The following is a 23,474-nucleotide window of genomic DNA, read 5'->3' on the forward strand; positions in this document are numbered from 1 at the left end:
TGAAGACTGCTCTACCCTTACAATCGGTACAATGAGGAACTGCCTTTTCGGCTACTTGGGAATTCTTTTGTTAACAATTGGATCTCTTGGCAGGTCTCGTTGACGTACCGTGGAAACCTCACACAAAAGGAACTCCCTGTGAGTTCCACCACTAGGACTGTACAACGGACCGGTCACTAGAGCGCGTCCGCCGGCCGCTGTTGTCGAGCGGTTCTAGGCGCTTCAGTCGGGAACTGCGCTGCTGCTACGGTCGCAGGTTCGAATCCTGCCTCGGGCATGGATGTTGTGCTGTCCTTAGGTTAGTTAGGTTTAAGTAGTCCCAAGTTCTAGGGGACTGATGACCTCAGATGTTAAGTCACACAGTGCTCAGAGCCATTTGAACCATTTGAACTAGAGCGCGTCCAACCCTCCCCAGTTCCAGTAAGGCGCCAGAAACAGTCTACTCAGTAGTGCGAAGTCTTGACAATACCTGCCGAGAATTCTTCCGGGTTGTATGGCCGTGGTCCATGGAACTCTTCTATCCCTGACGTTTCGTCCAAAGCTACGTTGGACATCTTCGGAGGTGCTCCTTCTTGTGCTGAGTCTTGCCGGCAAGACTCAGCACAACCAGGAGCGCCTCCGAAGATGTCCAACGTAGCTTTGGACGAAACGTCAGGGATAGAAGAGTTCCATGGACCACGGCCATACAACCCGGAAGAATTCACGACAGCTGAAACATCCGGTCGTGAAAATCTTCATTCTATGACTTGACAATACCTGCCAGTAATCTGCCACCTAAGTCTTGTTTCAGACATTAGATTGTGAGCGGCTCTTTTCTTCGACATTTCACACCTTCTTGGGACTTTCTTAAACCATGTGCTTAACGCTTATTAAAATTTGACCTCACCATCCGAAAACCTAAGAAAACATTGGCGATCCCAGAATACCTAGAAAAATGGATGTTATAGTGGAAATTTGCAAATAAAGTTTCTCAATTTATTAAACGTGCATGCATCGACCCCTAATTGCAGTAATGTGACTGTGATTTTCTCTTCCGTATTAATCTGGAGTTTGTAGTAATCGCCTAATTCTGAGCTGTTTATTTGTAACGACTGAAAGAAACTGCCGATAAGGCCGCTCCACGTGTGTGTAAAACATCGAAGAAAAGTCTCAGGTTTACACATTTATTATGCAGGGTGTCCCAAAAAGAATGACCCGATTTTAACTTGTAATAATATTGAGACGAATATCACCTGGGTAACTGAAACAGCGCTAGATGTAATCGGCATGGTCTAGCGCTTCAGAGAAAAAACCGCAGATAGTCGCTAGGAGCGCTGACCTGGAGCGTGCAGCCAGTTTCGCGCAATATGGCGTCCGCGCAACAGAAGGCGTATTGTGTTATTGAATTTAGTCGTACTCTATCAGTGATCGCAGTTCAGCGGGCGTTTCATACGTGTTCAAACAACTGAACACGAACGTGATTCACCAAAAGTGAATGTTTTTTTGTGCTGCTTCGCAAATCAAGGTTTATGGACCCTACTGTTTTGAGGAAGAAACCGTAACAGGACAATCATATCTTGCAATGCTACGGAACTGGTTATTCCCACAACTTAACTCTGACAATTTCGTCTGTCAGCAAGATGGAGCACCACCGCACTGGCACAACAAAGTGCGCAGTTTCCTCAATGCCAACGTACCTCAACGATGGATAGGGCGCACAGGACCGCGAGACCCGGCTTTACACTCTCGGCCTCCTAGGTCCCTTGACTTAACACCATGTGATTTCTTCCTGTGGGGATATGTTAAACAGTGTGTTTACGTTCCTCCCTTACCTCATGACTTTGATGAACTAAAATCAGCTGCTGTAGCTTCAGGGACAGCAGACACCTTACGCCCAGTTTGGGATGCATTCGGCTTTCGGCTAGATGTCGTCCGTGCAGCCAGTGGAGGACATATTGAACATTTACAGGGTGTTTCAAAAATGACCGGTATATTTGAAACGGCAATAAAAACTAAACGAGCAGCGATAGAAATACACCGTTTGTTGCAATATGCTTGGGACAACAGTACATTTTCAGGCGGACAAACTTTCGAAATTACAGCAGTTACAATTTTCAACAACAGATGGCGCTGCAAGTGATGTGAAAGATATAGAAGACAACGCAGTCTGTGGGTGCGCCATTCTGTACGTAGTCTTTCTGCTGTAAGCGGGTGCTGTTCACAATGTGCAAGTGTGCTGTAGACAACATGGTTTATTCCTTAGAACAGAGGATTTTTCTGGTGTTGGAATTCAACCGCCTAGAACACAGTGTTGTTGCAACAAGACGAAGTTTTCCACGGAGGTTTAATGTAACCAAAGGACCGAAAAGCGATACAATAAAGGACCTGTTTGAAAAATTTCAACGGACTGGGAACGTGACGGATGAACGTGCTCGAAAGGTAGGGCGACCGCGTACGGCAACCACAGAGGGCAACGCGGAGCTAGTGCAGCAGGTGATCCAACAGCGGCCTCGGGTTTCCGTTCGCCGTGTTGCAGCTGCGGTCCAAATGACGCCAACGTCCACGTATCGTCTCGTGCGCCAGAGTTTACACCTCTATCCATACAAAATTCAAACGCGGCAACCCCTCAGCGCCGCTACCATTGCTGCACGAGAGACATTCGCTAACGATATAGTGCACAGGATTGATGACGGCGATATGCATGTGGGCAGCATTTGGTTTACTGACGAAGCTTATTTTTACCTGGACAGGTTCGTCAATAAACAGAACTGGCGCATATGGGGAACCGAAAAGCCCCATGTTGCAGTCCCATCGTCCCTGCATCCTCAAAAAGTACTGGTCTGGGCCGCCATTTCTTCCAAAGGAATCATTGGCCCATTTTTCAGATCCGAAACGATTACTGCATCACGCTATCTGGACATTCTTCGTGAATTTGTGGCGGTACAAACTGCCTTAGACGACACTGCGAACACCTCGTGGTTTATGCAAGATGGTGCCCGGCCACATCGCACGGCCGACGTCTTTAATTTCCTGAATGAATATTTCGATGATCGTGTGATTGCTTTGGGCTATCCGAAACATACAGGAGGCGGCGTGGATTGGCCTCCCTATTCGCCAGACATGAACCCCTGTGACTTCTTTCTGTGGGGACACTTGAAAGACCAGGTGTACCGCCAGAATCCAGAAACAATTGAACAGCTGAAGCATTACATCTCATCTGCATGTGAAGCCATTCCGCCAGACACGTTGTCAAAGGTTTCGGGTAATTTCATTCAGAGACTACGCCATATTATTGCTACGCATGGTGGATATGTGGAAAATATCGTACTATAGAGTTTCCCAGACCGCAGCGCCATCTGTTGTTGAAAATTGTAACTACTGTAATTTCGAAAGTTTGTCTGCCTGAAAATGTACTGTTGTCCCAAGCATATTGCAACAAACGGTGTATTTCTATCGCTGCTCGTTTAGTTTTTATTGCCGTTTCAAATATACCGGTCATTTTTGAAACACCCTGTATGATGGACTTTTATAAATTTCTGTCTTTTCTAAGTAATTTAGCATGCAATTTGTTGCTGTTAAGCCATTCTTCCTAATAAATAATTCTATTTAAAATCGGGTCGTTCTTTTTAAGACACCCTGTATAAATCAAGCTCAGCAGGATGCCCACTTGTCCGTACCTAGAATCACAAAATGATAATAAAGCTTGCGTTTAAGTAAAAGTCCTCTTGTAATATCAGAGATCACAGGCAGAAATTATGATACTTACAAAAGTAAGAGTTAGCTAAAGCTCAGCTCAAATCCCTGGAGTCTGGGCCATGTGGTGTATGAACAAATAGGCACCAACAAACAAAAAAATGTAACCTGTGTAAATGTGGCATGAAGCGCCCACATGGGTTAAAAACAAATCATGACAGTTGAATACAAGAGTCCTTACGCTGAAAACGCGCAACGTCACCCTGATCGTTCCAGAGTTACTTTATAAATTTTCCAGTCCTGTAGTCGGATTTCGGAATGTTTACCAAAGTAGTCAGACAGCGACAGTGCTTCATTTGTTGCCAGCTTTAAACATGTCTCCAGGGTCAAAGCGGGGCCCACGACGCTTATTTACTTTTATTTTGTAAGTGTAGCAATGCAGAGGATTAATCAAAGTCTGCCAGTGAATTCTTTTGAGTGACTCCGCGGAACAATACGTCGCATAATTTGTCTCACGCTCCGTATACAGAAAAAAAGAGTTCGTGATACGTGAGAGTAACTGCGATTGGAGCTTCACTGAGCGAAGAAGGAAATCACATTTCACCTGTTAATATTCGTCTGTTTCCTTGCTCCGTTCAGTATGCTCTGGTGAACGACGTGAAACGTTCGGTCGCTGCTTGTAAGTACGTGTAGACGTTGTAATGGGACAAGTAAGGACGGGTAAAGACACAAGAAAGCAGCAGTAAGGTCAGTTACTCAGCTTTATGGCCGGCCGCTGGTGGCCGAGCGGTTCTAGGTGCTACAGTCTGGAACCGCGCGACCGCTACGGTTAGTTTTAAGTAGTTCTAAGTTCTAGGGGACTGATGACCTCAGTAGTTGAGCCCCATAGTGCTCAGAGCCATTTGAACCGTCAGCTTTATGTTCCATGGATGACTTGGACAATTAACTGAAATATTTGAGACGAATCATTTTAAATTAATGCAACGGCCTTGCCGCAGTGGATACACCGGTTCCCGTGAGATCACCGAAGTTAAGCGCTGTCGGGCATGGTCGGCACTTGGATGGGTGACCATCCAGGCCGCCATGCGCTGTTGCCATTTTTCGGGGTGCACTCAGCCTCGAGATGCCAATTGAGGAACTACTCGACCGAATAGTAGCGGCTTCGGTCAAGAATACCATCATAACGACCGGGAGAGCGGTGTGCTGACCCCACGCCCCTCCTATCCGCATCCTCCTCTGAGGATAACACGGCGGTTTGATGGTCCGGTACGCCACTCGTGGCCTGAAGACGAAGTGCTTTTTTTATTTTAAATTAATGTTACAGTTCATTTACAAGGTGTTCAAAATAAATGTCGGATACTTCGAGAGGTAGTACTATTGATCAAAATAAGAAAAATAAGTCCAATAAACACGGGTCCGGAAATGCATACTTCCTGCGATAAACACTTGTTTACAAGAGGGCGTCCATTTATGACAATGCAACCCCCCCCCTCCCCCCCCCCCCCCCCCGACTCCGGAATTAGGAATGAATCACCCTTCGACGTATACTCCGTTGCTGTTGCACCAACGGACACGCAATAAAGACGCGGCACTGTAGCGTCCGCACATCGTTGATTGGTGTGGCATAGCCAATTCCTTCAACTATCCCCATAGTCAAAAGTCTAGTGGACTGAGATGGGGGAAAGGAGCAGGCCAACATGTCCCCCTCCCCCCACCACCTTTCGACCAATCCGGAGGTGCTGTAATGTCTGGGTCAGATGTTCGCGCACTTTGTAACGAAAGTGTGCTGGTGCTCCATCATGCGTGAACTACATTTGTATTCGTTGCTGCCGTGGCACAGCCTCCAGCAACTTACGCAATACCTTAATGAGAAAGACCACATGGTGCACCCCGGCATGGCCCTATTAATCTATTACCAAGTACGCATTCCCACACGTTGATTGAGAATCGGTGTTGGTGCCCTCTTTTCTGAATTACTTGCAGATTTACATCTGCCCATACCTGCTGGTTGTGAAAATTAATACCACTATCTCTTGTCAGCCCCATCTCCTCGGTGAACAGTGGATGTGCGGCACATTTCTGTAACAGCCATTTGCCGTCTGCCATGATGACCCGTGGCCTTAGGGCCTGAACACGCTGTAGACGATATGGGTGCAGCAGTTGTACATGAAGAGTGAGGCACGCCTTCTGCAGCTGCCAATCGTCGCACACTGGCCCCAGGGCTTTCTTCCACCGATCATAGCACAGGCTCCTGTATCTCAGATGTGCGGACTCTCTACTGTCAGTCTTCCGAGGTGCAAAGGTTCCTGTGTCCCTCAGACGCTGGAAAGGTCGGCCGAACGGCTCGTCAGAGAGCACTCTGCGCTGTGAATATTTCTCAGCGTAGAGCGCACGGGCTCGCAGGCTACGTCCATTTGCAAAACCATAGCAGAATATCATATTCACCTTTCACTTGTCGAGTAGTATACACTCCTGGAAATTGAAATAAGAACACCGTGAATTCATTGTCCCAGGAAGGGGAAACTTTATTGACACATTCCTGGGGTCAGATACATCACATGACCACACTGACAGAACCACAGGCACATAGACACAGGCAACAGAGCATGCACAATGTCGGCACTAGTACAGTGTATATCCACCTTTCGCAGCAATGCAGGCTGCTATTCTCCCATGGAGACGATCGTAGAGATGCTGGATGTAGTCCTGTGGAACGGCTTGCCATGCCATTTCCACCTGGCGCCTCAGTTGGACCAGCGTTCGTGCTGGACGTGCAGACCGCGTGAGACGACGCTTCTTCCAGTCCCAAACATGCTCGATGGGGGACAGATCCGGAGATCTTGCTGGCCAGGGTAGTTGACTTACACCTTCTAGAGCACGTTGGGTGGCACGGGATACATGCGGACGTGCATTGTCCTGTTGGAACAGCAAGTTCCCTTGCCGGTCTAGGAATGGTAGAACGATGGGTTCGATGACGGTTTGGATGTACCGTGCACTATTCAGTGTCCCCTCGACGATCACCAGTGGTGTACGGCCAGTGTAGGAGATCGCTCCCCACACCATGATGCCGGGTGTTGGCCCTGTGTGCCTCGGTCGTATGCAGTCCTGATTGTGGCGCTCACCTGCACGGCGCCAAACACGCATACGACCATCATTGGCACCGAGGCAGAAGCGACTCTCATCGCTGAAGACGACACGTCTCCATTCGTCCCTCCATTCACGCCTGTCGCGACACCACTGGAGGCGGGCTGCACGATGTTGGGGCGTGAGCGGAAGACGGCCTAACGGTGTGCGGGACCGTAGTCCAGCTTCATGGAGACGGTTGCGAATGGTCCTCGCCGATACCCCAGGAGCAACAGTGTCCCTAATTTGCTGGGAAGTGGCGGTGCGGTCCCCTACGGCACTGCGTAGGATCCTACAGTCTTGGCGTGCATCCGTGCGTCGCTGCGGTCCGGTCCCAGGTCGACGGGCACGTGCACCTTCCGCCGACCACTGGCGACAACATCGATGTACTGTGGAGACCTCACGCCCCACGTGTTGAGCAATTCGGCGGTACGTCCACCCGGCCTCCCGCATGCCCACTATATGCCCTCGCTCAAAGTCCGTCAACTGCACATACGGTTCACGTCCACGCTGTCGCGGCATGCTACCAGTGTTAAAGACTGCGATGGAGCTCCGTATGCCACGGCAAACTGGCTGACACTGACGGCGGCGGTGCACAAATGCTGCGCAGCTAGCGCCATTCGACGGCCAACACCGCGGTTCCTGGTGTGTCCGCTGTGCCGTGCGTGTGATCATTGCTTGTACATCCCTCTCGCAGTGTCCGGAGCAAGTATGGTGGGTCTGACACACCGGTGTCAATGCGTTCTTTTTTCCATTTCCAGGAGTGTACTTCCATTGCTTATAAGTGGCGGAAGAGAGAAAATGTAAATCTACTACACCATTTGTACGTACAAATAGCGTAATAACAGTAAACACACAAGTGAATCCGGGGACTGACGATCATCTAGTTTGGTCCCTTTACTCCCCGAACCATAAGACAACAATCCGCATTTGGATGAAGGTAAAACACCATGATCAGTACCGAGTGTTGACCGTGCCGTACAATAAGTCACGCAAATACAATGAAAACTAACGTAGCCTACAACACGACTGGGATCACATAACTGGCTGCAAACCAACTAATGGTAGGTAGAATACTATAAAACATCATAATAATCATAATACCGTGCCAAAACATTGAAGGAGAGTCAATGCGACGTCTGTGCTCAATCCGCTACCAAGCGTCGTGAAGTTCTTCCTGTAAACACGTATTTATGTCGGAAAGTATGCCTTTCAGGACCCATATTTGTTGGACTTATCTTGTCTCGATGAGCACTACCACCTCCCAAAGTATTAAACACATTTTTAACACCCAGCATAAATACAGCTACTTGCTAACCACTCACAAGTGTGTGATCAAAACTGTTCGTGACAGCATTCTGCGCGAGTTTTTGTTCTGAAGGCAACCCGAATGTTGAATCATGAAATTCATTATTTCTTCTAGTATTGTAATTGTGTACATAATTGTTCCTTTTGAACTAAATTAGGTTATTTACAACACACTTCAGGAGCAATAAATATGCTGTGAAGCAGTAGTCAGAATGCCCAAGTCCTTAACAGATGTCTAAAAGATGATCGTGGCTAAGCACCACATATTCCTACAGTACATTATTGAGCAATGAAACCTTTCTTTCTTAAAGATAAGCTACCCTAGAACAATGTTCCATGGATTATTGAATGAAAATAGGAAAAATACGTTAACTTAATTATGGGTCTCTCCCCGAGGTTTCCAATGATTCGAAGTGAAAATGTGACTAAACTGAGTCACTACCTTCTGTGGTTTCTTGACAGAGATTCAGAGACCTCATTGAGAATGTCCCCATAGAGTTCAAATTGTCAGAAAGGCGAAGGGTGGGCAAAACCCTTGTTGATGTCCACTAATGCATGTAAGGATACTTTCTATCAGACAGTGTAGCTAAAAAAATATGGTCCATGTAAACGTAGCTTTGTATAGGGTATTTCAAAAAGAACTTTACAACTTTAAAAATTCATATAAATTTTTTGAAAGAAGGTATAGAGCTGCGTTTAGTGTTATTTTGTATAGAAGCACATCAAGTTTTTTACCTTCAGCTAGAGATGTTGTATGTGGCTTTCGTTGGATATCCTCCACACATCCCATCGGAAGACAATTTCTTCCTAAACTCGCTGTAGCATTGTAAGTGTAACTTGCCCAGTGGGGGCGTAAATTCTTGCTCTAAGTTCAGGTAGAGAAGCCGGCACAGGAAGTGCAAACACGATATCCTTGGTGAATCCCCATTTAAAAAAGTAGAATGGTGTCAGGTCTGGGGAACGTGGGGGCCATGCAATTGGTGCATCACGGCCAATCCATTGACCTGGAAAGCTTTCACTGAGAAAACCCCGGACTTAAGCGAGGCAGTGGGATGCTGAATCTTGCATGAAGTAAACATTTCGTTCTTGGTCATCCTTATCGACCTCTGGTATGAAAAAATATTGTAAGATATCCAGATACACTATCTCATTGGTGGTTCTGTCGCGGAAAAAAAGGGCTGTACACTTTGTTCTTGCTCAATGCACAAAAAACATTCAGTTTAGGGCTATCACGAACATGCTGCCATGTTTGATGCGTATTTCCACTGCCTCAAATCCTACAGTTCTGTGTGTTAACCTTGCCACGTAACTGAAAAGGCGACTTGTCAGAAAAGATAATATTGTCCAAGAAATGTTAATCCTCATGTAATCGATTTAACGTATCTGCTCAAAAGTTCTTGCGAGCCATTTCATCAGCGTCTTTTATTGCTTGTACGATCGTCAGTCTGTACGGTTTCAAATGCAAACGGTTTATCAACACACGCCAGACAGTCGTATGTGGGATCTGCAGTTCGCGAGATGCACGCCGGGTCGATTTCGTAGGGCTATTGACAAAACGTTGTCTCATTCGCTCAACGACGTCGTCAGATGTGCTTGGACGACCTGGTGAGTTCCCATGTCTTACCGAACACCCTGTTTCTACAAAACATTTACGCCACTCATAAACTGTAGGCCTACTAGGAGGATCTTTAGCGTGCTTGGTACGGAAATTCCGCTAAACTATTTTCGCCGACTTCTTTTCTTTAAACCAAACCACACAGCTAGCACGCTCGCGTCCAGTGAAGGCAGCCATCTATAACGCAACTGCCGCTAGCGCTGCTTACGGTACGATTCGGCACTAGCGAACTATGGGAGACAAAACCTGAGGTATTTCCCTACAAATTGATACTACACTCACTTCTGTAGGTACTATCAATTTATATGAATTTTGAAAGTTTTTTGTTATGGTTTTTAGGGCGCAAAACTGCTACGGTCATTAGCGCGCGGTCTGTGACTTAGGGAAAGCTAAAAAACGAAACTGCAAACCAGCAGCAATGGGAGCAAAATTCAGAAAAGTGGGGAAACCAGAAACAGAAGGAAAGCTTAAAAAACCGTTATAGAAGGGGGTTATTTGTCCCCAAAAAGAGCTTCAAATGACTGACGTCATCTCACTGGCTCTAATGAACTCAAGAACACGATCGGCTGATCGTGTGTCATCTGGTAAAATGGAAGATATATCAGGCGACAGCTGTAGACGGGCGCGTAACTGAGTAAAATAGGGGCACTCAAGTAAAAGGTGTCTCACCGTCCACAGTTCAGAGCAGTGGGGACAAAGCGGGGATCGCCACTTGAAAGATGTCGATGGCTAAAAAGACAGTGCCCTATCCGGAGTCTAGTTAAAATTACCTCCTCCCGACGACGAGTTCGGGAGGAACAGGTCCAAGCACGGGGAAGAGCTTTCATATCCCGCAATTTATTATGGGGAAGTGTCGACCAATGTGCGTGCCTTAAAGGAGCAACAGGACGACATAAAGCACTCCGTAGATAGGCGAAGGGAATCGTGCGAATAGCTGGCCGAAGAAGAGAGACTGCAGCCTTGGCCGCTATATCGGCCGCCTCATTTCCACAGATACCAACATGTCCTGGGATTCAGAGGAACGCCGCAGAGACGCCCCTTAAGTAGACCAAGTGGAGGCAGTCCTGAATCCGGTGGACCAGAGGGTGGACAGGGTAGAGAGCTTGGAGACTGAGGAGAGAGCTGAGAGAGTCTGAGCAGAAAACATACTGTATCCGCTGATGGCGACGGATGTATTGGACAGCCTGGAGAGCAGCGTAAAGCTCCGCCGTATAAACCGAACACTGGTCGGGAAGCCGAAATAGATTTGAGGTGTCGCCAACAATATAGGCACTCCCAACACCAAACGATGTTTTTGAGCCACCAGTGTAAATAAATGTGGCCTCCTTCATTTGTGCGCATAGAGCAGCAAATGCCCGACGATAAACAAGAGAAAGGGTACCATTCTTGGGAAACTGACAAAGGACACGGAGCAGACAGGTCCGGGGCCGGAGCCAAGGCGGTGCTGTACCCCAAGTTGTCAAGAAGGTTTTAGGAAAGCGGAAGGAAAGAGAATGGAGCAGTTGACGGAAGCGGACTCCCGGTGGTAGTAGGGAGGAAGGGCGGCCAGCCAAGTTCTTAAGCCCTTTTTGAAACCCCTGTATATGACACTGGTTGAGTGCAGCATCAAGTTTAAATTCAGTTCCAATTTTTTTCGTCAAATTTTTGACTTGCTATCTGGAAACTCTAAACAGGTTGCATATCATGACCGCGCCAAATATCTCACAAGTCCGCAGCTCGTGGTCGTGCGGTAGCGTTCTCGCTTCCTGCGCCCGGGTTCCCGGGTTCGATTCCCGGCGGGGTCAAGGATTTTCTCTGCCTCGTGATGATTGGGTGTTGTGTGATGTCCTTAGGTTAGTTAGGTTTAAGAAGTTCTAAGTTCTAGGGGACTGATGACCATAGATGTTAAGTACCATAGTCCTCAGAGCCATTTGAACCATTTGATATCTCACAAAATAAGCGTCAAACCAAAACACTGCAAAGAACGAAACTTGCCTAGCTTGAAGGGGGAAACCAGATGGCGCTATGGTTGGGCCGCTAGATGCTGCTGCCATAGGTCAAACGGATATCATCTGCGTTTTGTTTTTTTCAATAGGACCCCCATTTTTATTACATATTCGTGTAGTAAGTAAAGAAATATGAATGTTTTAGTTGGACCACTTTTTTCGCTTTGTGATAGATGCCGCTGTAACAGTCACAAACGTATAAGTACGTGGTATCACGTAACATTCCGCCAGTGCGGACGGTATTTGCTTCGTGATACATTACCCGTGTTAAAATGGACCGTTTACCAATTGCGGAAAAGGTCGATATCGTGTTAATGTATGGCTATTGTGATAAAAATGGCCAACGGGCGTGTGCTATGTATGCTGCTCGGTATCCTGGACGATATCATCCAAGTGTCCGGACCGTTCGCCGCATACTTACGTTATTTAGGGAAACAGGAAGTGTTCAGCCACATGTGAAACGTCAACCACACCCTGCAACAAATGATGATGCCCAAGTAGGTATTTTAGCTGCTGTCTCGGCTAATCCGCACATCAGTAGCAGACAAATTGCGCGAGAATCGGGAATGTCAAAAACGTCGTTGTTTCGAATGCTACATGAACATCGATTGCACCCGTACCATATTTCTATGCACCAGGAATTGTATGGCAACGACTTTGAACGTCGTGTACAGTTCTGCCACTGGGCACAAGAGAAATTATTGGACGATGACAGATTTTTTGCACGCGTTCTATTTACCGTCGAAGAGTCATTCACCAACAGCGGTAACGAAAAAGCGAGTTAATATACACCATTGGACAACGGAAAATCCACGATGGCTGAGACAAGTGGAACAACAGCGACCTTCGCGGGTTAATGTATGGTGCGGCATTATGGGAAGAAGGATAATTGGTCCTCATTTTATCGATGGCAATCTAAATGGTGCAATGTATGCTGATTTCCTACGTAATGTTCTACCAATGTTACTACAAGATGTTTCACTGCATGACAGAATGGCGATGTACTTCCAACATGATGAATGTCCGGCAGATAGCTCGCGTGCAGTTGAAGCGGTATTGAATAGCGTATTTCATGACAGGCGGATTGGTCGTCGAAGCACCATACCATGGCCCGCATGTTCACCGGGTCTGACGGCAACGGATTTCTTTCTGTGGGGAACGTTGAAGGATATTTGCTACCGTGATCCACCGAGAACGCCTGACAACATGCGTCAGCGCATTGTCAATGCATGTGCGAAAATTACGGAAGGCGAACTACTCGCTGTTGAGAGGAATGTCGTTACACGTATTGCCAAATGCATTGAGGTTGACGGACATCATTTTGAGCATTTATTGCATTAATGTGGTATTTACAGGTAATCACGCTGTAACAGCACGCGTTCTCAGAAATGACAAGTTCCATGTATCACATTGGAACAGCCGAAATAAAATGTTCAAACGTACCTACGTTCTGTATTTTAATTTAAAAAAACCTACCTGTTACCAACTGTTCGTCTAAAATTGTGAGCGATATGTTTGCGACTATTACAGCGCCATCTATCACAAAGCGAAAAAAGTGGTCTAACTAAACCTGCATATTTCTTTACGTACTACATGAATATGTAATAAAAAATGGGGGTTCCTATTTAAGAAAAGAAAACATAGATGATATCCGTTTGACCTATGGCAGCGCCATCTAGCGGGCCAACCATAGCGCCATCTGGTTTCCTCATTCAAGCTAGACGAGTTGTGTTCATTGTAATTTTTTCGTTTGATGCTTATTTCGTGAGATATTTGGCCCGCTCACTATCAATGGACCATCCTGTATACTGTAAACCCGCCTTGCTGTGGGTCTAGTGTCCCATTCAGACTGCTAATTTCCTAACTTTCGGGCTCGTAAATGACTTTACAGCAACAATTCCATCAAGCTGAGTTTATGTAGGAGGACATTGTGACTGACACAGTGAAATGCTGTAGATAGGTGAGCTGGTAGTACGAGTGAAGCCGGCCAGCCAGCCAGGCTGTGGGGACGGCGGCGGCTGCCTCTGCTGTGTGGCGCGTGGTGCTGGTTCTGCGCTGGGGCCAGCAGAGCAGAGCAGCGCGCGTGCTGGAGGCTGGAGGACGGAGGAGGCAGGGCTGGACAGAGAGCGCTGACCGCCGCGCGGCCTTGTTGTGTTGCAGCTCAACCCGGACGGCTACGGCTCGCACACGTCGCCCGCGCACCACTGCAGCAGCCAGCTGCTGGACGAGTCCGCCGACATGGACAGCTTCGCGCCCAAGAACGCCAAGTGAGTACGCCGCTCCGCCACTGCCGCTGCCTGTCTCTGTGATGTGCTAGCACTGTGACAGGCACAGCACATTTAAATCGTGCTGTGTTTACATTCAAAGGTATTGATTGCCAGCCGCTATCGACATCGTATTCTGCATCTTACATTCTCGTATGAAAACCAGAGCGCAGGAAAAACACACACAAAGCACCAATACGTTTGTAAGTAGGCTGTTTAGGTTTTTATGTTGGTAACGTCACCTAGCGCTCTGTATGAAAATCACTGGCTGTGCGGTGTGCAGTCTGTGGCTGATGGGAATTGTTGAAATAGTCGCTATTGTAGTGTTGGGCAGTTGGCTGTCAACAGCGCGTAGCGTTGCGCAGTTGAAGGTAGAGTTTGGCAACACGATTCTTTTTCCCGATTCGATTCCTACGATTCAATCTCACATTGCGAATCGATTCCTACGATTCGTTCACGATTCTTTCTCGATTCATTCTAGTCTGCGATGGCACGATTCTTACAGGATGCAAAAAGTTCTACATCTTACTCACAGTTGGCAGGACATGTCTGAAATTTTCAATGGGGTTAGAATCGAACTGTCATGATAAGATATGCCAGAAATAGTTTATTTATGAGTCAACATTCATACAACGTCACAAGTGTGATTCTCGATTTATACGTGTAACGCCTTAATTGATGAAAGGTCACGTTTGATTTGGTTGCATCTATTGTTTTACTTCAGTATGCCAGGAAAGAGGAGTCGATTTGTGCGAAAACTGCTTACTTTGTTTACACGCATCCTCCACTTGACTGCCATCTGGCGGTCGTAGTCATTCGGCACGACTCGGAAGTTGCCTTCGAAGCATAGCGTACTAAGAATCGATGAATCGTTGGAACTTGGAATCGTCATGACTCGGAAACACGCAATCGTTCTTACGATTCTTTTGAACGACGATTCGTCCGTATCACGATTCGATTCTTCCGATTCTTTATTTGGAGTCGTTCAAATGAACGAATCATTCACGAATCGCCACAATTCTAGTTGGAGGTGAGCCGCCAGCAGTGGTGGATGTGGGGAGAGAAATGGCGGAATTTTGAGAGCGGATGATCTTGACGTGCGTCAAGTTCAGTAGTTAGAATCTTTTATTTAGCTGGCAGCAGTGGCGCTCGCTGTATTGCAGTAGTTGGAGTAACGAAGATTTTTTTGTGAGGTAAGTGATTCATAAATGGTATAGGTTATTGATAGTCAGGGCCATTCTTTTGTAGGAATTTTTGAAAGTCAGATTGCGTTGCGCTAAAAATATTGTTTGTCAGTTTAGTGTTAATCAAAATAAGTAAAGAGAGAGAAATGTCTGAGTACGTTCAGTTCTGCTCGCTGTTTGAAAATCAGCACAGTAATTCAATAATTTTTCTTAGGGGACGTTTCACGTTAGATCACGCTTGTTCCAGGGCGAGCAACTAAAATAAGTATGGCTGAAATCGACCGTTTGAGTATTATAACACGCCCAGGGGTACAAATGCTTTTCTTGACCGTGCGCCCTGTCCACACCACGTACCTGATAATCCCGCGGCGGTCGTACTGTTCTGCTCCACACCGCTGCTGGCTTGCCTGAAATTATCTGTCGAAATATGCCAGCGGGTTTAGGGGAGCCACTCAACGTCAAAACGCAACACTGTTCGATGTCTGGTACAAACAACTATATTCTGAGACGATTAAAGAAAATCGCAGGTTGCACTGTTTACATCCTAACTGATAAGTGTTTATCCCAATCAATAGATGATTACCAGTTGTAACGTTGCTCTTGGAGGGCGAAAATAAAAAGAATTGTTATTTTGTTTTTTTATTTTTTTAATGTCGAAAAAGTGAATATTTTGGTGGGCCACTTGGCAACAGAGTCAGGGATTGATTACACTATTATAATAACATACGTTGAGCATTAAATACCTGAATAAGAGCAGCATATTGATATCTTTGAGATCGTTCGGAAGAAACATTATCATTTCTGTGCATTTTTATAGTCTCGATGTAGTCATACCCGGATCAACACTAAGGGACCAGAAGATTTATAGACTTTAAAAGAAATGCAACACTACACAAAAAAGTTGGTTCAGAAATAATAGGAAAACGATAATGTTCCTTCTGCCTCATGCTGCGATCAAGACTGTTTTAAATTTTAATTTTCACTCCTTTTACAAAAAGGTACGGCCAAACTTTCAGGAGACATTCCTCACACACAAATAAAGAAAAGATGTTATGTGGACATGTGTCCGGAAACGCTTAATTTCCATGTTAGAGCTCATTTTAGTTTCGTCAGTATGTACTGTACTTCCTCGATTCACCGCCAGTTGGCCCAGTTGAAGGAAGGTAATGTTGACTTCGGTGCTTGTGTTGACATGCGACTCATTGCTCTACAGTACTAGCATCAAGCACATCAATACGTAGCATCAACAGGTTATTGTTCATCACGAACGTGGTTTTGCAGTCAGTACAATGCTTACGAATGCGGAGTTGACTGATGCCCATTTGATGTATGGATTAGCACGGGGCAATAGCCGTGGCGCAGTACGTGTGTATCGAGACAGATTTCCAGAATGAAGGTGTCCCGACAGGAAGACGTTCGAAGCAATTGATCGGCGTCTTAGGGAGCACGGAACATTCCAGCCTATGACTCGCGACTGGGGAAGACCTAGAACGACGAGGACACCTGCAATGGACGAGGCAATTCTTCGTGCAGTCAGCGTTAGAGAAGTTGCTGCTGTACAAGGTAACGTTGACCACGTCACTGTATGGAGAGTGCTACGGGAGAACCAGTTGTTTCCGTACCATGTACAGCGTGTGCAGGCACTATCAGCAGCTGGCTGGCCTCCACGGGTACACTTCTGCGAATGGTTCATCCAACAATGTGTCAATCCCCATTTCAGTGCAAATGTTCTCTTTATGGTGAGGCTTCATTCCAACGTGATCAAATGGTAAATTTTCACAATCAACATGTTTGGGCTGACGAGAATCCGCACGCAGTTGTGCAATCACGTCATGAACACAGATTTTCTGTGAACGTTTGGGCAGGCATTGTTAGTGATGTCTTGATTGGGCCCCACGTTCTTCCACCTACGCTCAATGGAGCACGTTATCATGATTTCATACGGGATACTCTACCTGTGCTGCTACAACATGTGCCTTTACAAGTACGACACAACATGTGGTTCATGCACGATGGAGCTCCTGTACATTTCAGTCGAAGTGTTCGTACGCTTCTCAACAACAGATTCGGTGATCGATGGATGGGTAGAGGCGGACCAATTCCATGGCCTCCACGCTCTCCTGACCTCAACCCTCAACCCTCTTCACTTTCATTTATGGGGGCATTTGAAAGCTCTTGTCTACGCCACCCCGGTACGAAATGTAGAGACTCTTCGTGCTCGTATTGTGGACGGCTGTGATACAATACGCCATTCTCCAGGGCTGCATCAGCGCATCAGGGATTCCACGTGACGGAGGGTGGATGCATGTATCCTCGCTAACGGAGGACATTTTGAACATTTCCTGTAACAAAGTGTTTGAAGTCACGCTGGTACTTTCTGTTGCTGTGTGTTTCCATTCCATGATTAATGTGATCTGAAGAGAAGTAATAAAATGAGCTCTAACATGGAAAGTAAGCGTTTCCGGACACGTGTCCACATAACGTATTTTCTTTCTTTGTGTGTGAGGAATGTTTCCTGAAAGTTTGGCCGTACCTTTTTGTAACACCCTGTATATTACTTTTTTCGAATGTAGGCTGTGGTGACAGACTGGGCTGATATGTAGCCCGAAGACTATGTTAGGTCGAAAGGCGATAACCCAAGGCCTACGTTAGGTTGAAAGGCTACAGTCTGGTTGTTAAGCTATCGCAGCCAACGAATATAGTCATGTGAGGATAACTACAATAATGAGATTTGAATTAATATGATTTCCTCGTGCGTGGCGATCGTTGAATATAGACAATTAAGATCGCGAAATTCGTCACTTTATTACAAAAGGCCTATATTTCAATTACGATGTAGTAATCGTGAGTGCATATAACAAAAGGTGACATTAGTCCATCAAGTGTCACTTGATGAACGATACTGGTTGGTGGACTTCATAGAAGAGTCTAAAGTGTCAATACTGCCTCGCACGTTTTTATATTTCTTCGGAACCCCAACTGATCACCCTTTCCCCCCCCCCCCCCACACCCCCACCCCCACCCCCACCCCCACCCCTAGTCCGGGTTCTATCAGTCGCGAGAGCCTCGTCCGCTCCGCTTCTTTTCCGAGAGGACTGGGGAATCGAGGCGCCGACAGTGACCGCGGGCCGGCCACTGCCTCTGCCCGCATTCCCGCCCTAATATAGCGCACGCGTAGTTAACTGGACGCACCAGCCTTCCACAAAAAAAGCTCGCGCCCGCCGCTTCTGGCGTTACGCACGTCTCTCTCCCGCCGCGAAACAGTCAGCCCGGCGAGCTTCACTTTCACTCCAGCCGCTGACAGCCGAGGCCGACCGTTTTTACGACGGGCTGTCCCTGTCTGGCGAGATACCGCGTAGAGCCTAATAACTCATCCGGAGAATCTCTTACTTATGTGCACCGCCGCTTCAAGCAACTCGTCTGTATAGGCAGTACCTCTCAATTAATTAAACAAATGCAGCAAATTTGTAGCTGCAGAATTAAGGACCCAATCTCGACCCTTGTGGAGCCGCCTTTCAACTTCTTGTTCGGTTTGGTTCCGAAACAAGATAAGACCACTTCGGCACCCCTGCGCTATTCGAGGTGGCAACCGAACCGGGTGGCGCAGTAGCAAGTGCAGGACTAGCATTCGAGAGGACGGACAGTTCAAACCCCGTGTCCGGTCATCCAGATCTAGGTTTCCGGTGATTTCCCAAAATCGGCTAAGGCAAATGCCGGGATGGCTTTCTCGAAAAGGCGCCGCTGATTTACTTCCGACTATGTGCTGCACCTCTAAACATAGCGTTTTCGACAGGATGTAATCTCTTACATTTTGTCGAAATGATAAACTAATGTTGTGCCTTCGGGAGTTCAACCGAGTTGCAGTTCCCGTTTATGGTGCGCGACGTATCAGTGACGGACTCGGTCGTCTTCCTCAGATACTGCACGTTGTGCTGCCATATGTAATCGCCGTCTGGACTCCGTCCAGACTGAAACTATGGTTTTTTATTGTTATGCCAACTCCCCACTAAGGGCAGGCAAGCAGCACATAAAACGGTTCTTGCACCAGAGGTTTTACACATTTAACAGGAGTTTTGAAATACAAAAAAATGCAGATCAAAATATTTGGCTTTTTTAATTCACTTAGATGGATAATTTTTCACGGTTTTGAAAAGCTTTTACATGATTTTATATCGCAGGTGAAGCATTATCACTAATGACATTAATAATAGTGGTCGTGGTGGTGCATGAAAATGATCATGTTCTTGATGGAGGGTGAATTGTGCTTATGACTACAGGCCCTTGTGAAGTTGCAAGTGCCGCTTAAGTGGATGAGGGCTGGGACGCAAGCCGAAGAATGGTGTGAGGTATAGCGTTGTGACTTAGGTTAGCGCCGAAGTGGCCGAGCGGTTCTAGGCGCTACAGTCCGGAACCGCGTGACCGCTACGGTCGCAGGTTCGAATCCTGCCTCGGGCATGAATGTGTGTGAAGTCCTTAGGTTAGTTAGGTTTAAGTAGTCCTAAATTCTAAGGGACTGATGACCTCAGAAGTTAAGTCCCATAGTGCTCAGAGCCATTTGAACCATTTGAACTTGGGTTAGCAGGAATGGTTTGAATTTTATCGTTGGCTGATGGGAGTTGGTTGAAGTTGCGGCGGGAGAGGATGGACAACATACGCAGGTGAATAGAAAATAGGATATGAGTGTAGTTGCTAGGATACTGTATGCGGGAACTGAGTTTCGCGGTTAATGTGCTAGATCCGAATGTGCTGCATCAGAAGGTGTGCCAAGCAAATGAATTACTATAGGATGCCAGTTGGGGATGACAAGTGGGTGCGGAATTCGGGACACAGTGATGTCTTTCCAAATTTCATGGAACTTTAAAAATTGAAGGGAGACAGACATCCTGCCAGTGTTGGCATATATTACGAGGATACAGATGAGGGGCATAAAGGTGGGGACAGCGGTAGAAGTATGTAGACCCCCGGGTGCGGTCTGTGTTGGATGGTAAGGTAGTGTGCATTCCAGACACACACACACACTAACATGGTAATAAAAATTGTTTTTCTATTCATATATGCAAGCAAAAGGTCATTATTCACAATGTTGAGGATGGCTGTGATGTGGGGTCTGAGTGGGGTACAGTCAAGTGGGGGGTGCCCCAGGGATCAGTGTTGGGGCCGCTCCTGTTCGTTATTTACATAAATGATATGCCCTCTAGTATTACGGGCAACTCTAAAATATTTCTGTTTGCTGATGACACTAGCTTAGTCGTAAAGGATGTTGTGTGCAACATCAGCTCAGTTTCAAATAGTGAAGTTCATGCCCTAAGTTCATGGCTTGTAGAAAATAAACTAACGCTAAATCACAGTAAGACTCAGTTCTTACAGTTTCTAACACACACTTCAACAAAACCTGACGTTTTAATTTCACGGAACAGACATATGATTAGCGAAACCGAACAGTTCAAATTTCTGTGTTCAGATAGACAGTGAACTGTCGTGGAAAGTCCACGTTGAGGTTCTTGTTCATAGACTTAATACTGCCATTTTTACTATTCGAACGGTATTTGAAACGAGTGATCGTTCGACACGAAAGTTAGTCTACTTTGCTTATTTTCATTCGCTTATGTCGTGTGGTTTTATATTTTGGGATAACTCTTGCCATTCTAAAAGGATATTTTTGACTCGGAAACGCGCGGTTCGGGCAATAAGTGGTGTAAATTCACGAACCTCTCGTCGACCCCTGTTCACGAGTCTGGGTATTTTGACATTGGCCTCTATATATATTCCTTACTGTCATTTCTTGTTTACATTATTAGCTTATTCCCAAGAATAAGCAGCTTTCACTCGGTTAATACTCGGCAAAAATCAAACCTGCGTTTGGACCGTACTTCCTTAACTCGTCTGCAGAAAGATGTACAGTATACTGCTGCATCCATTTTCAATAATCTACCACTCGAATTCAAAAATCTTAGCAGTAATCCATGCGCTTTCAAATTGAAACTGAAGAGTTTCCTTATGGGTTACTCCTTCTATTCTGTCGAGGAGTTCCTTGAAAAATTAAGCTGATCCTTGTTGTATTGTTGATTGCGTTTACTTAAACTTATGCAGTGACTTATTTCGGGTTAATAAACATTTATTTTTATCTGTTATTACTTTTGTGCTGTAGTTTCATGTGCTGACAGGTTCCATGACCTTGGAGATTTGCTCCTCAATTTGGTCCTACCGAACATGATGTGTAAATAAATTTTTTTAAAAAAAGTCGTCGCCTAAATGCATTGAGATTTGTTCCGCAATGGTGTTTTGTTTTACTATATGTTCCTTGAATTTATTAAGATCTAGACGCCAACTATGTTCTCTCTGCGTCGCCTAAATGCATTGAGATTTGCTCCGCAGTAGTGTTTTGTTTTACAATATGTTCCTTGAATTTATTAGGATCTAGACGCCAACTATGTTCCCTCTGCGTATACATAGTATTATGTAACACGAAAGGGCACGGAGGCAGTGACCACAGTAAATATTTTTATTTTCGTTTCACATTCAGATGTCGTTCACCCATTCAGTCATACATCTCCACAAAAGTACCGAAATAGTGTTTTGCTCTACTAAAGTGCGCGTCATTTATGTTGGCGGCCGAGTTTAGGTTCGTTCTGCGCATCTGACGTCACAAAACACAGTCAGCCAATGAACAGAGAACGACGTTGCCAGAGCTCGACTGCAGTGCAGAGCACGGACGAGTGGCTTCAGTTTTAGAAACGTTCAGTCATAAATAAAGTAATAGAACAAAAGCAATGTCTTGATAGCAGACTTTCTTTTATAGAAAGTTTGGAAAAAGCATTCTTTATACCAATTGCTTCATATTCTATTAATTAATTAAACCAAACAAGCAATAAGACTCCTGATTCAGGCGGTAGCAAGGAAAGGTGTTTGTATCACTCTCACGAACCGTTTTTCACAATAAAGAATAGCGGTAATTGTTTATTTCCTATTGTACTTCGACGAAGCGTGAGTAATTCATAGTCATACGAACAGTGTTTGTCAGTTTTTTGCGTGACGTGTTATACTCCTCATGGCGTTATTTAGTCAGACGAGGTGCGTTAGTGTCACGGTTAAGGTGTTGATCTACTATGTGAAAGGTTATGAGTTCAAACCTTATGTGGTGCTTAATATTTTCATTATTTAAAAACAATATCGAAGTGCCTTACTTCACGAATTATATTCGTTTGAATGCAATTTTTTGAAATTTCTAGTGCTTTGTCTCATCATTAACCTTTTCGCTGCTGCAGTCACGTGCTCCCCGCATTCCGCGCTGTGCCCGATTTTGTCGTCACTGCACTGCTCGCCTGTGCAGACTCATGATGTTTCGACTGCTTTGACACACTTATCATTCGATTTCACAAAAACTATTTGGCCCAAAAATTTGATCTTTACACGTCTTCTTGACTGATACCTTCCCTCCCATAAATGACTTAATTTTGTTTCGATGTTCAACGCAGTTATTATGCAGCATTAAATGTAGTAAACCATTGCACGAAATTTTGAAGAGTTTGCAGAAGTAGAAGTCCATAGCGTATACTTTCCATATGGTCGATTTTAGTTGCCACAATGTTGAGAATGAAATGTGGACAAGATACCTAAATTCCATATAAAATTTACTGTATAACAATATCTCATTTGATTTAAGTACCACATAGGTGTCGTATGTAATATAGAGAAATAATCCGTCTTTCGCGACTGTAATAAAAGTTTTATTTACACTGGGCGCGTTTGGCTTTATTTTAAAGCACTTCAATCAAGTAAAGGTATGTCACATACACAATGGTACTCATGTCCTCTTTCTTGTTTTTGTTCCACAGTCGCAGTTTTACCAATGGTACTGAAATATATTCCTCTTCTGCAACTGTAATAAGGGACTTATTTAGACCAGACGCGTTTCTCTCTTTTGAAGCATCTTCAGTGGACAGTATTTTGTCTCCTCCATTGCCAAGTCATCTTTCGTAGTTTTGTGCTGCGGTAACACAGTATTCAACGTTTGTGTTGGTAGATCAGTGTTTTAGCAAATAAATGATGTTTGTGTGTGCCACACACAAAAATTATATTTGACATAGCTCAGAGCACTTCACTGATAGACGGTATATTCAAGTCCTAATGTTTTTGTAAGTCCACAGTTTTGTTTAATGTATTTTGTCTACTTCCTTTTGATTGATTGAAGTGCTTTAAAATAAAGCCAAACGTGCTCAGTGTAAATAAAACATTTGTTACAGTCGCGAAAGACGGAATATTTCTCAATATTACATACGACACCTATGTGGTACTTAAATCAAATGAGATATTGTTAAACAGT

At 45.5% G+C, this 23,474-nt stretch overlaps 1 protein-coding gene and 1 pseudogene across 1 annotated transcript in view; both read left to right on the forward strand.

Annotated features, from left to right (window-relative positions):
* Nucleotides 1–23,474, forward strand: part of LOC126475356 (proton channel OtopLc) — a 763,792-nt gene that overhangs the window by 394,767 nt on the left and 345,551 nt on the right. The window contains exon 3 of the mRNA XM_050103169.1: nt 13,864–13,970. Coding sequence (XP_049959126.1) covers nt 13,864–13,970 — 107 coding nt within the window. The remainder of the gene's footprint in view (nt 1–13,863; nt 13,971–23,474) is intronic.
* LOC126476033 (5S ribosomal RNA) lies at nt 4,652–4,769 on the forward strand (annotated as a pseudogene).

This window comes from Schistocerca serialis, chromosome 4 (assembly GCF_023864345.2).
Source record: "Schistocerca serialis cubense isolate TAMUIC-IGC-003099 chromosome 4, iqSchSeri2.2, whole genome shotgun sequence".
Lineage (NCBI taxonomy): Eukaryota > Metazoa > Arthropoda > Insecta > Orthoptera > Acrididae > Schistocerca > Schistocerca serialis.